We start from the raw sequence: 18187 nt of genomic DNA on the forward strand, positions 1-18187 counted from the left end.
AGCGACAACTCCGATCTCGCAACATACCCACAACTTCTAAACTGAAAGTAGGGGCCCGATGATGACAAGTTAGAGAGCTTGTCGAAATGTTGCCAAAAAGAAAACTTTTATAGTGTTGGTTAGGATTTTAGCCAGAGTCTCAAAAGACCTTACAAAGTGTTTTGTTGGGATTTTGGAGGATTTTAAACTGGGATTTTAAGTATTTCAATTAACAGACTTTTAATGACGCGGGAAAACACCCGAGATTTTAACTTTTTACATGCACACACCCGCAAAAACTTGAGAAGACATGTATGTGTGTGTGTGTGTGTGTATACACATACATACATACATACATACATACATACATACACAGTATATATATATTTGTTTGCCTCTAGGTTTGTTGTCTTTGTCATTATTATTATATTGTCTTATGCTGTTTTTGTAGTTTTTATGGTGGTTTTATTTTACTTTATTTATTATTATTTTTTGCTTGCTTACTTTTAAATGTTTTTAACAATTATTAATCATTCATTGCTGGCAGTCAGAGAACATATATATTTAATAAATGTTTAATAAATAAATGATAACAATTTAGTTCTACTTCCTGCAGATCGTACACCTATTCACTTTTACAATTTTTTTTGTGTGTGAAAACTGGTCCTATAAATTTAATAGCCATTTCCAAAACGGTTAAAGAAGCTTTCTCAAAAAAAAAAAAAAAAAAAAAATGCAGTCCATCCCACCTTCACAAAAACTATGAGGAAACTTTTAAAAATCCAATCTTTCCACCCTAATTGGTCTGTGTATGTAGGTTCCAAAGGTGAAAATAGAGTACCCATTAGAATTCTTGTGTTATTACTTTATTTATTTAATAACTTTATATAGGCACATTTATGGGTCTCATATAATGGCTTCTTAATAAATCTTACAATCCAGAGCTATGAGAGATCTTGTTCTTAGGGCTAATTGTTTCCAGTCTTGGCTGCTACAGATAAACCTTACACTATTTACAGTAGGAATGGCATGGATATATTTGAAATTTTCTGGAAATTTTCTTTTAAAAAAAGATAATATTAATTCATCACAATTAAAAATTTCTTTCTTCTATTCTGCTGACTCTCAGCAGTACTGATCATTTCACCCTTTTCTTAGCTGCAGCATTAATATCTTAGGAATGTTCTCTTTCATAAAGATCTGTAAACAGATGAGAAAATTTCTTTTAATTCTGTGGTAGACTCAGATATAGATGGTTCTTCTTCCAGGAATACTTGCAATTACATTGAATGAATTTTAAGGATGGTGAAATAATAATTCTGTGGTTTTAAACCCAATATGTGGCAATATTTGGATGTTTCTAGTTTATATGATTTAATAATCCAACTCCTAAATTATATCTTTAATAGCAAGGTAACTGCAACCAACCCATATTAAATCTTCTTTGAAGTGTACAATATAAATAAAATGGAATTTTCAGTTATATTAACCTTCTTTTAAGATCAAAAGAAACTAATTTCACATTCATTAAAACAGCTTTCCATTGGAATAAGAAAACAGTTTATTCTAAACTTTTCGTAAATAGTTAATAGAAATTTTATTATCTTTTTTCAATTTCTTATAAAAATCGGTTCCTATTCCTAGGAGCCTGATTCTACCAAATTTTATAACAACTGGATAACTTCAGATTGCATGATGTCAAGGCCATAACTGAAAATAATATGAGCTTAAACTAAATATCCTGCCAGGAAGCATTCTTAGGTAACACCAAGAGAATATTTAAGTGATAGCTGAGTTATTAAATTAATGACTTTTTTTTCAGTAGGGTAAGACGTTTATGAATGTACGATATTAGTATATGCATTATATCTTATGTTTTGCATCATAGGAAATTAAAGTTAGGGTAGTATATGAATTCCCTTGTTGGGAATAATTTGAAAATTACACTAACTACACCGAAGTGATCTCTTCCCTTTTGTAGGATGAATTAGGTGCTTATAGATATTTTGCATTTATGTGTCATGTTATGTATTATGGAAATATGTATCATCCAAATCTTTTTTGCACCTGATCATTTAAGCTTTATTTGACATCTCTGTTATCTTGAAGGTCACCAGAGAACTGTAAAAATGGAATGTTTGTGATGCAAAATGTTGAACTTCCTTGAAGATAGTACATTACTAAATCTGAAACACTGGTTGGATTTAGATAATCATTATATATTAATTTTGTATTGTTTCAATTGTTTTAAATTTGTTTTTAGTTTTAGATGTATGCTGCCCACATTAGAATCAAATAAATAAATATTAACAATAGCATTCCACAATGTATGTAGAATTCTATATACTCATACTAAGAAAATCATCAAAATTTATGTTTTCTTTTTGTGTTGGTATTTGATCTTTTTTTTCCATGCTTGTTTTAGACTAAAATAAAGACAAATGAATAAACATGCATGTACAAATTTAACTGAATATAATTTCCACAATCCCAAATTATTCCTTTTCAACTTCATCCTTCTCTTTCTTTTTTTACATTTTTAAATGCAATTCCAAGTGAAGTAAAAACTATGCATATATGTTCATTTCGCTGGAAGCTGAGAGTAAGTTTCCTAAATTTTGATTAGAAAAATAATGACTAATTTCTAATTATATCGAAAATAGGAATGTGTCTTGTTATTTTACTATTGCTTAGATTGGACTTCTCTCTCCAAAGCACATAATCAGGAATCTGATATGCAGCCAACAAAGTGACAGCCAAACTTATTTCAAGTATTGCTGTTTTTTTGTCCTGATAGAAAATGTAGTAAGCTGAATTTCAGCAGTCTAAAGGTAAACATAGACCTTTTGTTACATGCTAACCCATAACCCTAAACTGTTTAACATTCAGCTTCACCTTTTTGAATCGACTCAGGATAAACACTAGATTGAACTTTATTCTAAAATAAAATGAGAAATGCAAATGACTGGCAATTAATAAGTCTCCACTCCAATCCCCCGAGGTCGTGAATTTAAGGCTGTCAGGACTTCCCACCAATGGGAAAACAATGCTTTAAACCGAACCCATTGCCTGAAGCAAATGAATTGCCCAATCGATCATTCAATTTACATAGCTGAATATTGTAAACTATATCCTGACATCAATTACAAAAGAATGTAGGATGTAAAATGAAATATATAAATATTCTCTGGCTAATCCAGCAAGATATTTTTAGATTGAGGAATGATGTATGTTTGTCTTTCCAATCAGTGAGCTATAACTAATTCCTGTCTTGTGTTTATTTTTCTATTTTATATAATGGTTTTTTATTTGTTTTTGTTTTGTTTATGAGTAGCCCTCAATCATTCATTTAGGAACCACTCAAATAACACTGAAAAAAGTTACTTATAATTGGTCTTCACACTTATGACAATTGCAGCATGCTCATAGTCACATATTGAAAATTTGGGCACTTGTCAACTGGCATTTGTATGATGGTTGCAGAATCCTGGGGTTAATCTGATCACCATTTGAGACCTTCCCAGCCAGTTTTTAACAAGCAAAGTCAATAGCGGAGACTGGATTTGCTTAACAGCATGATTCCCTTAACATCTGCCTTGATTCTGGTCCCAATTGTAGTTATAAGTTGTGGATTGACCTGTATAAGAGACTGTCCAATCCTTGATTGTATTTGAAATCTAAAAGATTCCCTTACAGTTTACTTGTAATTTTATTCAAAGGGCTGCATTAAACTTATATTTTTTTTCCTATTTCAAGGAATTTTTAGAGTCAATATATGAAAAATTTTATCCCAGCAAAATGTTTATAAATGCTATGCATAATTATTGTTAAATATAATGTGCATGTCATTGAACTGAATATCCAGAATTAATCACGTCAATATTTTTTCTGGAATTTTGACTTCCAATATTATACCATATTATTCTTATGATTGACACCTAATATAATATCATTATAAAAATAAAATATGTAATATAATAAATTTATTATTCATTATAAATATAATAAATAATGAAATAAAAATACATTACAAAAATACATGCAATATTTTTGGGGATACTTTTTTTATTTAAATAGTATAATACATTATAGTGGTTTGATCTGTGCATTATTGTTGAGACCTGTCAGCTGCTGGCCCCTCCAGCAGCCGAATCAAATGAGGAGGACACGTGGGACTCATGGTCAGCATCAAGGCAACCTGAGAGTTCCAAGGGGGAAGAGGGACTGGAGCTTCAGAGAGAGAGACAGAGGCGGGCCCTGGGCCATCTGTCAGCCCTCAGATGGAGAGTCAACAGCCCCCATGTCTGGAGGTGGCTGATGAGGAAGAGGAGGAACAGCTGGGCCCACTGCCTGATGCGCAGATGCGCAGAAGGCAGAGGAGAGGAGAGCAGTAGAAAACTGTGGGCCGATCCTTGGGATGGAAGAGCCATTGCTAGTAGTAAAGCCCCACCCTAGCTCTGGGGATAAAAGGCAGGGGGTGGAGATGAGTAGATCTGGTAGACAACTATTCATCTCCCTGCCAGACAAACTTGTTAGCTTGCATTGAGAGAGAAATTTTGTGCCAGGGCTACTGGCGCTCCTAATAAAGGAATCATTGATTGAAATACAGAGGGTTTGTCATGTTTGGGGAGAATAATTATAAATTAACTTTATGGCAAATATCTGTAGTTTGAGTATAGGATGATGCTAAAGGTTCATTCTCCGAGTTTGTGGTTGGTTTGTGTAAGCAATTCCATCAACAGACACATTGATCTACAATCAGCCTACAAACCTGTCAGAATCCAAATCAACACAGCCAACCAGAGACAGCATCAACTCTCAACTAACCTACACAAGTACCCCAACTAGCACTTCAATGACCCTCACCTGATGTAACCTCCTCATCACAAGATTCTCACTTGACATACCCACACTTGATCCATCACAAGATCTAGTGACCACACAAAGCCCTTATAAACAGATGAACACTGACACTGATATCCCCTAAACTCTGCTGAAGATGTTACCTAGCCTGGTAACGAAATGTTTGGAAACCAACACACAAGCTCAGAAAACAAACCTTTACCCTCATTAACATTTTAATTTATATTTATCAGGTATCCTACTACCTAAATCATGATTAGACAAACTACAGTTTAATGTGTTGCATGAATTAAAAGAGGGATCCTCTTGCTCTATGCTTTACTATGTAGTTGTGGTATCAATAGTATATATTATATAGATACTAGTTTATTCTGTTAAACATTTTGAGAACTAAATAGCCTGCACCCTTGGAATTTTAAAACAGGTATCAAAATCGCTTGCCATTGGCCAAATTGAGTGAGGTTGATTGGTACTGAAATCAAACTGATTTTTTTCAAACTCTGGAAACAAAGTATATTTTCAAAGGTTTTGCAGCTCTGGTAAAGTACATAACTGCATACTATGTTATTATACCATACAAACATTATCTTATTCTGTCTATAAGTAATATATTTGAGAAAATACTATAGTAATGTTACAACTATTTTAGTGTATTTTTGAGTATGTGAATGAGTGTTGGATATGATCACTCAAAGCTATTTCCTAAGTATGGGAGGCTAAATTCCTGAAATATTGGAACGGCAAAGCTGATTTCCTTAGAGGTATTAAATGGAAAGTGTTCAAACCCCCAAATATGCAAAATGAATATATCCCCAGCTAAGGTGCTTTGCAAGTCAAGTAGGTGAAAACAAATGAGGATTTTATATGCCTATATGCAGTGCTTACTGTTAGTGTGTAGTGAAGTGAAATGAAATATTCAGTATCTAGCAGAATAAATTCCCCTAAATGCATAATGGCATGGATAGCTGGATGGATGAATGGATGGATGGATATCCAAGAAGCTCTGCTGCCTACTGGTAACAGGGCTGGTAGGACAGGTATTAAAATATATGTTGGTACATTGCTCAATATATAATAATGGATATTCTCCTTGTACTAATTTGCAGAGAAAAGCCATTAAGTGCAATTAACATATTGTGAGTTCAGCGTTTAAAGATACATAGATAGATATAGATGTTAGATATAGATATAGATAGATAGTCTGTACTATTTTTTGCCTTTTAATGTTTTTTAAATGCTTTGAAATAGTTGGACAAAAGCTCACAGTAGGAATTATTTTTGACAAAGTTGCAATTTTTATGTAGGCCTCATCTGATAGGTACCCATGTGTACAGTATTGTTCTTCATGATTTTGATCAATGGAAGCTTTTCCATAAAGCTTTTGGTAAGGTAAAGAAAATGTAGCTTAGATTACCAACAATAGTCATACACATTCAACATGCAGCATTCCCTGTGTAAGATAAGAACATAACTGGTCAGTTTTGACTTATTTGGTCAGTATGTCACCGACATAATAAGAGCACAATTTTACTACAAATATCTTCACAGTATTCAATTTAAGCCTATCATCTTCAATTGGTAGAGTCTACCAATGAAAGAATCTTTATTGCAGTCAATGGACAGTCATAAAACATACTGCATACATAAAATTAATATTGATTAGTTCATTAATTAGGTAAGTATATGAATCTTAACTGCTGCTTATTTGACAAATTACATGAGAAAATTTGAATACAAATATTGTAAATAGTTATTTGAGTCCAAAAGTAAGTGTTTCAAACAAAATTGAAGAGAATGCATGGAGAATGTTAATTACAAGTGAGGTTAACAGCTCATAACAAGCATCAGAGTAAAATAAATAGCACAATGGGGCATCTTTGCTGATTTAGTGGCTTTTTCTTGAATTGGATTGGAACTGGATGCCCTAGTATCTCCCTTCTAAAAATACTGATTGAGCACCTTGATCCAATAATGGGTCAGACCCATGCCAAAGTTAGTGCTCTTTTTATTCATTTTGGGAGAGTAATTTGGTCTAGATACTATAGAACTGCAAGAGCTTTTTAGAAATACATATTTAGGGAGGGACATTTGGTCTGATTCGATATCAATAAAAAGTGGCTTGATAAGAGTCTGTGTATCTAATCTAACGAGACTACGTATTTATACAATGCATAGATGACATTGCAAACCAAAACGTCTATATCCCATCAACTGGAAGTGCATTGACATGCATCCAAAATGTTTCCCATTTTCCTAATGACCAATAACTCTTTTAAGAATTTGACAGAGAATAAATATTCAGTCATAATGCAAATGTATAGCAAAATTCTTTTTATAGCATTGGTGAAATGAAAATAAAAATAAAATACTGTATATAATACTAAACATGGATTTTTTAAAAAGCCATTAAATATTCTTATACAGAATATAGAAGAGCTTGATGAAAGGTATTATTTCCCCATCTTCATGTAACTGGTTATAAAATATACAATGAATAACTGGCACTGAGAAGAATCCAAATGCCTAAAGGCAAATATCGGGACAAACAGTATGCTTATCTGAAAATTCTTTGTTCATGTGTTCCTAGTGCAGTGGTCTTTATGGCTTAAGAGATAATCTCTTTTTTAAAGCTGAAAAGCACACATTTCTTCTGTACCTCAACTGCTGTTCATAAAGGCATACATTGTTACATGCATACAGATTGGAGCCTAAATAATTTCTAATACTTTTGTGACAATTCTTTCTTTATATATTCTTATTATTTGTTACATTTTTTTCCTGTTAATCTCATGATTTTTCTCTTTTATCATAGGGCTGCCAATTATTTAAAGCTTAAATGTTCCCTTTTTGTAACTATCAAATTATTTTTGGTGCCACTTATCAAAGGCCACTTCTAAAAAAATAAGTAGTGTTATGCTGCACACCAGATAAAGAAAGAGTGGTTGGCTGTTATTGTTGCTATTGTTATTATTATTGCTTTGCTAAGTCTGTTTTAAGTTTCTTAATAGCCTTTAAGACCATTTTAAGTCTACCAGATAGTTTTACAGTTCTTGTAAACAATTAATGGGAAATCTTGCCAGATTTCTGCTAAATTTCAATGATGTAATATTGGGACAATCCAATAATTGTTCACATCCCTCCTAAAGCTGACAGACCCCTAGATTTTTAGTCTTTTATGAAAACATTAAAATGCCTACATGAATACTATCTGTATTCAGTGGCAAACAGGTAATTAAAGTTATGACAAAATTCGACGTTTGCTATGTAATTAATGTAAGCATGGAATAAAAGCATAACAATGTCACATAAATCATAATATCTTATTTCATGTGCAATATAGGATATGTATTTTACTTAGTGTAACATATAAAGCATGCCTCAGTCATAACATAAATAATGGCAAGATGTGGATGATGATAACATCCACAGCAATGATCAACATCATCATTCACAACAGAATAATTGCAAATTAGACAAACTGAAGGAGCGTAATATGTTATTTCAATTCCCAGTTTTCCATTTTATTCTCCTTTGTATTTGTTCTGACTAGATCACTATGATTCATATATATTAATGCTCACTCTTTATTTTGAATCTCATGCAATTTCTGTATTTGCCTGGTAATATGGCAGCATAGTGTAAGGTATAATTGATCCTACTTCAGGAATCTATTTTCAGTTGAAAGGCCAGATTCATTTGGACATGATTCTAAAAGTTCGTTCTAGTGATAGATGGAAGCCAAAGTCAAAGTAATACTGTCAAGTCAAAATGAATATTTTAAAGGCAGAAAACTCTCAGAAGTAGCAGTTGTTAGCAAACACAAACCTGTTTGCTCAAAAAAGGCTAAAAAGCAGTTCAAAAACACACTCCCAAAGCTCAACTGTTTACTTAGAAGTAAGCCCTAGAATATAGCTCACCATGACAGGAAGAAGTGAGCATCAACAGAAAAATATAAATTCCTATCTCATATAACAACATTGTTATATGTTTATTCAGGGATAAGGTGGCACAGCAATTTATTTTTGCTATAAAGAGTGCCAAGCACTTCAAAAGTTAAAATGCTACTGTGGAAATCACTAGAAGATTGTTTAACGGTCAAGAACCTGCTCCAAGAAAAATAGAAGTCCTGCAGAGATCACAGTCATGGCCAAAAAAGTACAGAAAGCCGCTGCCCAGGAGATTAGCAATACTTCAGCAATGCTTTTTCATTATTGTTTTCAGGACACCCAAAAATAAAATAAAAGCACCTGAATGCTCAGAATATCTTGGAATAAACTACTATAGGAACCGCACAATCACAACAGAAAATAGGGAACATTTTTACAAGTCAAGAACCTACCATTCATTTTATAGTTCCCTGAAAACACATTACCCTATCATATTACATAGCAACAAACTATGGGCATAGATGAAGTGGGATAGAACATATTCCCTTGTAGAGTATGGTACTGCACCTCTCTTCAAGGAACCAACCCTGAATCTAGCAGTATTTCATAACATATTTTTCGCTCTATAAGATGCACTTTTTTTCTTCCCAAAAGTGGGTGGAAATATCTATGCTTCTTATGGAGAGAATATGGGCTACGGGCAGCAGTGGCGAATGGCAGCAGCAAGTCCCGCTACCTGGAACAGCTGATCAGCGGTTTTCTGGGAGGCCGATCCAACCACCATTCAGCTGCTTGGAAGCAAGGACTCCAGCATTCCCCAGCAGAGGCAGCAGACATGAAGGAGGCAGGCTGTTCGCTGTTTGCTGCAAGGATGCTAGCCAGATGAATACTGGATGGATGCTGGGAGGTAGAGGCAGATATTTTTTTTTTTGTTTTCCTCCTCTAAACCTAGGTGCGTCTTATGGTCAGGAGCATCTTATGGACTGAAAAATACAGTAATTTCTGATTATAATTTCTCCAACCTGCCATTTGCAAAATAAGAAGAAATAATAGAGTTCTTTTTGGGAAGCAAGATGGCCATTTTTCTTAAGCTAAGAAAAAAAAATCAAGTCAGATAAAATAATTTTTTGTTTATTCAACTAACATAGCCATCAATCTCACCAATTGTGAAATATGATACAATGGTTCTGAGATAATATGGGCCAGCTCCTTCAGAACTCTGGGTTGTAATTCATCAGGTTCCAACGATTTATATTCATCAAGGTCAGACAGGTGTTCTCTTATCATTTTTGCTTATTTTAATTTTTATTTCTAGTCTGTCTTTTACAATTATGTTTTGAGTAGGTTGGACTATAATTTCCTTTTGCGTGAAGACTGATGCAAAGAGTGAGTTAAGCAGTTCTGTTTTCTTTTTACTGCCTGTTACTTGTCATCTTCTCTCTTGAATGGACTGACTTGATTTTTATCAAGTGCTTCAAGACCATTTTCCTAGCATTCTACATTTACCCTGCCTAGGGTAAAGATGTATACTGAGTATCTTCAGCATACTGTGAATCAGTGGATGAGTTCACTTAGTAGCATAAATATAAAACATATCAGGGAGGGCTCATTTTTCCCTCATATCAATGCTAACTTGAACCAGCCTGGATGAAGGAGCAGAGCAACTATAATGCCATGCACCTTATTCTCAACTTCCTGAGCAGATCTAGTAAAATAACATGATTGATAATATAAAAAGTTATTTAGAGAGCAGCAGATTTGTCAACATTCCAAGTAGCCTTGGTTCTAGAAGAACAAACCTGGAAAAACAACCACAGTTTAAGATTCTAGTAAATATATACAAAAACAATTTAGCTGTTAATTCAATCAATCAAAACTCCTACATCAATGGACATAATTATTACTGGACACAACATTACACAAAGATTGGAAAGTATTAATGAGCTAAGAGAGAAAGGGAGAAGGAAAGGGAGAGGAAGGAGGGAGGGACAGGCAAAGGAAGGAAGGAAGGAAGGAAGGAAGGAAGGAAGGAAGGAAGGAAGGAAGGAAGGAAGGAAATCTGATTGTCTATGGGAGATTAAATAATCCAGGTTAAAAGCTTTCCTATATTTTGCATACACAATTCAGTATTGTGATACTTGGGCTTTTAAATTTGCAGTTAGATCTCTATCTAATCCACTCGTGTCAAGTACTTGAAGTGTATTGCTCATTGTGTTTAAATTTGTATAGTTTTATCACTTAATGCAGCAGAGTTTAAAAATTTCAGCTACTTTACCAAAAATATGGATTTTTGTAAAACTGAACATTATTGGGAGGGGGAGATTTGTTGTTCTCCTTATTTTACTTAACTATATTATTAATTCTCACATTTCATAGAAATAAACTTTCAAGAATCAAAGACACCTATACTTATATGTGTTTCTTCTGATTACCGAATTGCTTCTTTCCAGAGTGATATTCCTAAAAGGAAGTTAACAAAAAGTGCCATATAGGTCATGCACTGTCTTTAACCCTGGCACTCATGTCATCTAGATTTTTCATCACTGAATGAATATGAGTTGGGGTGGTGGAGAGGGACAGGAGAAGTCACAATCTCACTGCTATGACAAGAAAATCAGAGTTAATATTTATAATCTATACAAAAGGAGGGAGAATTAGGCCATATAGACTGAATTTGGGTAGCTTTCTAGAATGTTAAGCGAAAATTGAGAACTAGATAGAGAAATTTGAAAACCTGAAAATGTTGTTAATAAGGTAATGGCTATTATTTAGTTCATTAGAAAGAATGAATGTATGATGAAATAAATGGAAATGCTGATGGATACAAGTATGCTTCTGCCCACGTTGTTATATAAAAGAGAGAGTTGTATGTTAGGAGAAACATAAAAATAATTTGAATGCAATGAGAATTGGGTACTTTAAAATTTTATCTGATAAAACAAGAAGCGCAAGACTGAACGTAAAAAAGAGTGACAACTATGAAAAAAGTATATTAAAGTAGTTTAGTCATAGAGCCGTGGGGGCACAGTAAAGGGGTTTTAAATTGGGTTTTAAATTTGGGCCGAAATTATTTAATATTTTTAATTATTTTTAAAATTGTTGTTTGTACTTTGTGTTTTTAATTGGCTGTACACCGCCCCGAGTCCTTTGGGAGAAGGGCAGTATAGAAATTAAATTATAAATAAATAAATAAATAAATAAATAAATAAATAAATAAATAAATACATCAGTAGTTAGAATGCAACAGGCTAAGTCTGCCCACAGCCAGGGGTTTGATACTGACTGGCTGAAGGTGGATTCAGCCTTTCATCTTTGGAGGTCGGTAATAAGAGGACCCAGATTGTTGGGAGCAATATAGTGACTCTGTAAACCACTTAGAGCAGGGGTGTCAAACTCCTGGCATTGTCACATGATGTATTTTTTTCCCTTTCTAAACTGGGCATGGGCGCGGCCAGAGTGTGACATATCCAGCTCATGGGCTGCAAGTTTGACACCCCTGACTTAGAGAGAGCTGTAAAGCACTATGAAGCAGTATATAACTCTAAATGCGGTTACTATTGCTATATAGAGAGAATGAATGAGAATCAAATCTTAAATATTTGAAGAAAGGAAATAGGTTAAATGGAAAGAAAGGTAAAAGAAACTTGAGGTTGGCAAAATACTCAAAGAAAAATCTGAAGTCTAAAACATAAAAGGTACTACATGAATCAGTGTATAGAATGGATATAGCGGAAGTAAGGAAGATTGGAAGGGCAGCAAGGTATGAATGAAGACAGAATTAGAGTTTCCCTGATTTTATCTTCTTCCTTTAAGTTCTTTTGCTTAATCATTTGCTTTTAACATACTTTGCATATTACAGTATTACTTACGTATATATTTCCACTTCTTTCAAATCAGAGAAATCAGGTCTGAGTAATGTGCTTAGTGAACCAAAATTTATGCCAGTAATTAATAGTAAAAAGGTAAATAGATTATGACCTTTGCATCTAATTACAGGTATAGGATGATAATTATAGCTATGGCATCATAACATTCAGTGCACCATAACTCAGGCTATTAGTAGGTTAAAATGCATAAATGTAACACCCTCTGAAAGAACTTCAGAAAACTTTCACTAAGCCAATTAGCAATGTTTTATGGGCTTCTCAAACTACATTTGCACAATTACAATCAGCAAGATATGGCATGGGAGGATTACCTGATGACCAAAAATGATAGGGAAAAAAATTAAAATGAACTTAGAATACTAAAAAAATCTTGCTCTCTCCCTCCAAAACAAAACAAATAACAATAAACAAACAAAACCATCCTTCATTGTTTAGTATATAACACATTCAAATGAATTGTCATCTTAAATCTTAAAGAGTTTTTTTACCTGATTTATTCACTCTATTTTCAACATTTTACAGGAGACTCTAATATTCAAATATACCTACATCTAAAAGAAATAATAATTTTACTTTTTATTGCAGAGAATGAATTTCAAAGAATTGTTAAATTGTTGTCACTGGGCATTCACACATGAACTTATTTCAGTAGTTTGCTTTTTCATCTATTTTTAAACACATCAATAAAAATAATTTTAATAAAATATAATTAGGCACTTAAACTACTTTTCTTTATATATTGCTTTTCAGTTAATTTACCTATGTACATATGTATTAAAATTCTATTTATTTGCTAATTTTGAATTTTAACATTTTTTCTAAGATATATATATATATATATATATATATATATATATATATATATATATATATATATATTACATACAATGTGTTATATACAGTCTCCATTTATGTAACACATAGATAAGAATCATTGCATTGTTCTTTTTCTATGTTTTGTAGGTAGTAAAGTAACCAGCCACATTTACATCAGTGGGGGAAAAAGATTTAATTTTCTCCTTGACTCAGAATTATGGATGTAAAAGACAGAAGGCACCGTTCTTTGACAAGAGGTAGATGTGGGAAGGAATGTCGCTATACAAGTTCTTCACTGGACAGTGAAGACTGCAGAGTACCTACTCAGAAGTCCTATAGTTCAAGTGAGACACTGAAGGCTTATGATCATGATACAAGAATGCATTATGGAAATCGAGTTACTGACCTAGTTCACAGAGAATCAGATGAATTTCCAAGACAAGGTATGTTATGGATTCTAGAATTTTACCAATATTATTGCAGTAACTTTTAAGTGACCATGTACTTACTTTGCATGTTCCTATGACAAATGTGTTTACTTGTGATTTGACATTACTGTACAAAATTCAAGTTCCGTGTGATGCTAAATTTTGAACATTTTGCCTTTAGGCATATTCAGAAATGCCTTTCTGTATTTCCCTTTCAGTATAGAAATATTAATAATTATTAATATTATGTAAGTATCATGATGTTATATTTAAGTATTCTAAATATTATAATCTTGCATTATGTCATCAAGATTTCTACATGTATAGTAGAAACATTTTCACATTTATTGTTTCTGGATTAATTGCACTCTGAAATTATTGGTATGATTATCTTACAGCAAACTCACACCCAGTTTCCATCCAATGAGTTAATTTGCTATTTTTCCTGTTTCTTACTTAACTAAACTACATTTTGCTGAAATGTTTTCATCACTTGATATTTAATTTCACTTTAAAAAAAAATAAAAGCTAAAATCCCACCTAATTATTTTAATTTTATCTTTATGTTCTACTGTTTCATGGACATCCAGAGGTCTATAATTAAACCAAGGACTGAGAATTTATTTACATGAATGTATAAATTGTTGTCCAATATATTTTACATTTCAAGAATTTCATTAAAATGTATGAAGGATGTAGCAATTTTCTTTATTTTGCTTACAGTATGTTTCTCTCTACATTTCTTTAAGTGTTTATTCATTGTGATTTTATTTCTTAACCTTTAAATTTCTCAATTAATCAAATAAATATACTTCAGATTTATAACATTGCATTTAAAATAGCCATATCTATAATACAGGATATGTAAATATTTGTAGGCTTGCATTGAGCTTCCTAGAATTCTTTTAAGTCATCTAATTCCTTTGTAAAATTGAACCAAGCCAGCTGTTTCTAGGATTTTCCCTAGCCTCAAATGAATCTCATACAATGAAATATCTTGAAAGATTACGGTACCTTGCCAACAAAATGGATCCCATAGGCTTATCGGTCTTGTGAGAGAATATTCGTTCAGCACTGATTTAATTTAATCCAATTTATAGTTATATAAATGCACTTGATGCTTGATGCTTTATAAATACCTTTTAATCTATCTGGATCATTGGTTCATATCATAATTAATCATATTTAATTGGTTTTATCAATACATTTATGAGATCATTGGTTTCATTTTTTTTCCTTTCCAAAACGTTAAAAAATCTGTGGAACTATAAATAGCAAACCAGTTTCTCGGGATATTCTCCAAGGAAAGTCAGAATGGTTTTAGTCTTCCAAACAGCAATGCAAACTTGCTTAAACTCTGAAACACTGATTAGCCAAGGATTCAAAGAACTTTATAGTTAAGTAGATATCTGTATTTGGATTTCCCACTGTTTGTTGTAGCCTCCACCTCACAACAATACACATCACATTACATCTGTAGCATTACTTTTAAGAACAATGTTATTTGAATAAAACATTGCTCTTTTCCCCCCAAAGATTCTGACTACCCCATGTCTGGATCTCTTGGATTTTTCAAAGCTTCCTCCAACTTCCTTTTTCTTTCATGAAAGTAGTTTGAACTTGCCTGCTATATAAAATATTACTGTTTGTAATATTTTAGTTTAGATATATGTTGATTGTGTGTGTGTGTGTGTGTAAGAGGGGGGACTCCAAAATGATCTAAAACAGACAATAAATTGAATAATATGTATCTGCACTAGTGATGATTTTGATTTTTTTTTAAAGTTATAGAATATTTATATACTGTATACTAATTCATTCTGAGGTTAATTCAGTAGTCTGATTTGCCACCATACAGATATGAATATGTGTTCAGACACATAGCTATAATTGAACGTCTCAGAGAATGTTTTGTTGTTATAAATAACCTTAATTGCTTTTTATAATTGTATTAAGTTTTATAGTTTTCAGTGTTCAGTATTCAGATGGGTGGCCATATAAATTTGTTTAATATTTTTTTTAACATTTAGGTTTAAAATACTTCTTTCTTCATTTTTTTCAGCTATTGCACCATTCAGTATTGCATGAAGTCATATATTTATGATAACCTGACAATTAGTTAGTGACACTAATTAATGATGAAATCTAATAAAGACAAAAAATTAAATTTTAAACAACAATCTTTTAAACCTTGACACCTAGATGGTATAACACTTAAAATCAAGAAAATATACTTTCATAGCTCTGTTATGGAAAATTAGTAAAGTCTGAATTGAGAAATTTTCAGAATGTATAAATTTAAAAACATTGTAATTGAGATAGGTGAAAAGTAGACTGGGAAGAATGTTGATAAAGAAGAAATAGCAAGCTAGCTTGATTATTTTGTTTTCAAAATAGAAATGAACTATTTTCTGAACATAGTTGCTTCTTTAATATTTCAAAGAAGCCACAATACAAACTTAATCTACTTTAATACTGAAACCCACTAGAGTGGGATTAATCTTTAAATTAAAAAAAAACCTTTTTGTTTCTGTAACTTAATACTTTGTTAGGGTGAGAAGGGAAAAGATAAGAAAATGAAGGAATAAACCTAGTAGGTACATTCTCCAAGTAATACTTTCTAGAAATTTAAGAAAATTTAATCAGTGAATCAAATAACTGTTAAAATATGCTTTATTAAGAATATAGTGAAGTACTTCACTATCAAGGATGGGAAGTTCTGAGTTGAGCCAGGTTTAAGATTATGGAGATAAAGTTATATGCAATAACATGGGAAATAAATGAGATTACAAGATATACATTGAAACTCCAGAAGCATATCAGTAGTTGTCTGATACAATTGAATTCAGTCCATACATAAAATAAATAAAACTCAAGTCATTAGTCTTATATATTATGTCATACTAATTATTCATGTAGGAATCTTTTTTCTACACAGGTCAACAAATCACAGTGAAGACACTTATCACTCATGAGAATATGGTTTCTTAGATAGCAAGGAAACATATGAGTTCAGTTAGGACCTTTTCCATTAATTCATTGGATCCTACTTTCTTATCACTGTCTTGGTATTAGTATCTGGTTTTCTGTTATGATTAGGACAGAATTTGGAGGAAGAGAAAATAGGTTATTAATTATCTAGCAGTTCCAAAATTAATACCCTCCCCGTTTAGAGTGAAAATTTGAGAGGGATCACACCGAGTCCTATTTTGCCTGCTAATAGCAAACTTCAATGATACAGGTAAGACTTTCTGTGAATAATCTTTGCTCACAGGGCAATGCTTGTACAACACTGATATATTTACCAAGGAAACTTAGCCAGGACTGAGGTATTTTAACCCTACTCTTTTTTCCCCATTTGCAAAGGCCACTTCCTGGAACAGGGAGAATTTCTGTCCTAACCAAATTGTTCTTGGGGGGAGGGGTGGAGTACAGAGGCTGGTTGGAACTTTTGGAGGAACTGAGAGTTATGGGAGTGATCCATAACTAGATTGTAACCAATCAAGGAATATTTTGGGGGTCATTTCATCACAAAGCTTAAGAATCTCTGATTTTATTTTCAATAGTTAGAAATGTTAGAAACACTAGGAGCTATAGAAAAAGAGCTAGACTCGAAGGCTCCAAGGTCATCAGTTTGGATTGTTCCTGCCAAAGACCCAAATCCACCCTCCTTCAGTTGACCATTATTTAGTGTGATTTAGCTTTGACCATTAGTTAATTAGATTCTTGTATATAGATAGCAATAATAAATTCATCTATACTTTGAACTCAATGAACGCTCCTGCTTATTTGCACATCACATTAGCATCCTTATGCTATTCAGCTAAAGGAGGAATTAAAGAAATAACCCGGCCTATCAACAGTTCCTAGCTAGAGAAATTTGGAAAATGCCTTCTATTTTATAGTGAACCTAAAATTCTGAATATATTTGTCTTTATTACTTCATTATAGAAAATTTATCCAAGTTATCATTCTTCCTTTTCACTATTATTATGGGAAAAGATTGCTAATTACAATTAAAGAGTTATATCAATGTATTAGAGTTCCTATTCCAAGAGTTGGAATTGTCTTCTGTTACAATTGGGAACTGTCTAACATAATTTCTTAATGTTTTCTATGCCTTTTCCTCCTCCTCCTCCTCCATCTTTTCTCCTCCTCCTCCTCCTCCTCCTTTTTTGCTTTTCATTTCAATATACCAGTATTTGCATTAATTTCTGCTTTGACTATTTTCCTACCCACTTTTTTTAAAAAATATTATTCTGTCCAGAGTTAATTTGCATTCTCAATTGCTGGAAATTACAGGACTTGCTTTACTTTTATGCTGCAA

The 18187-nt window shown here is 32.6% G+C and overlaps 1 protein-coding gene across 4 annotated transcripts in view; it reads left to right on the plus strand.

Moving 5' to 3' along the window:
• Positions 1 to 18187, plus strand: part of TENM2 (teneurin transmembrane protein 2) — a 959433-nt gene that overhangs the window by 123722 nt on the left and 817524 nt on the right. For all 4 annotated transcript variants that reach the window (XM_087887374.1, XM_034406200.3, XM_087887377.1 and 1 more), the window contains exon 2: positions 13580 to 13875. In XM_087887374.1, the coding sequence (XP_087743500.1) occupies positions 13650 to 13875 (226 nt within the window). In that variant the 5' untranslated portion in view covers positions 13580 to 13649. The remainder of the gene's footprint in view (positions 1 to 13579; positions 13876 to 18187) is intronic.

The sequence above is a fragment of the Pantherophis guttatus genome, chromosome 2 (assembly GCF_059756535.1).
Source record: "Pantherophis guttatus breed Tessera chromosome 2, ASM5975653v1, whole genome shotgun sequence".
Taxonomy (NCBI): Eukaryota; Metazoa; Chordata; class Lepidosauria; order Squamata; family Colubridae; genus Pantherophis; species Pantherophis guttatus.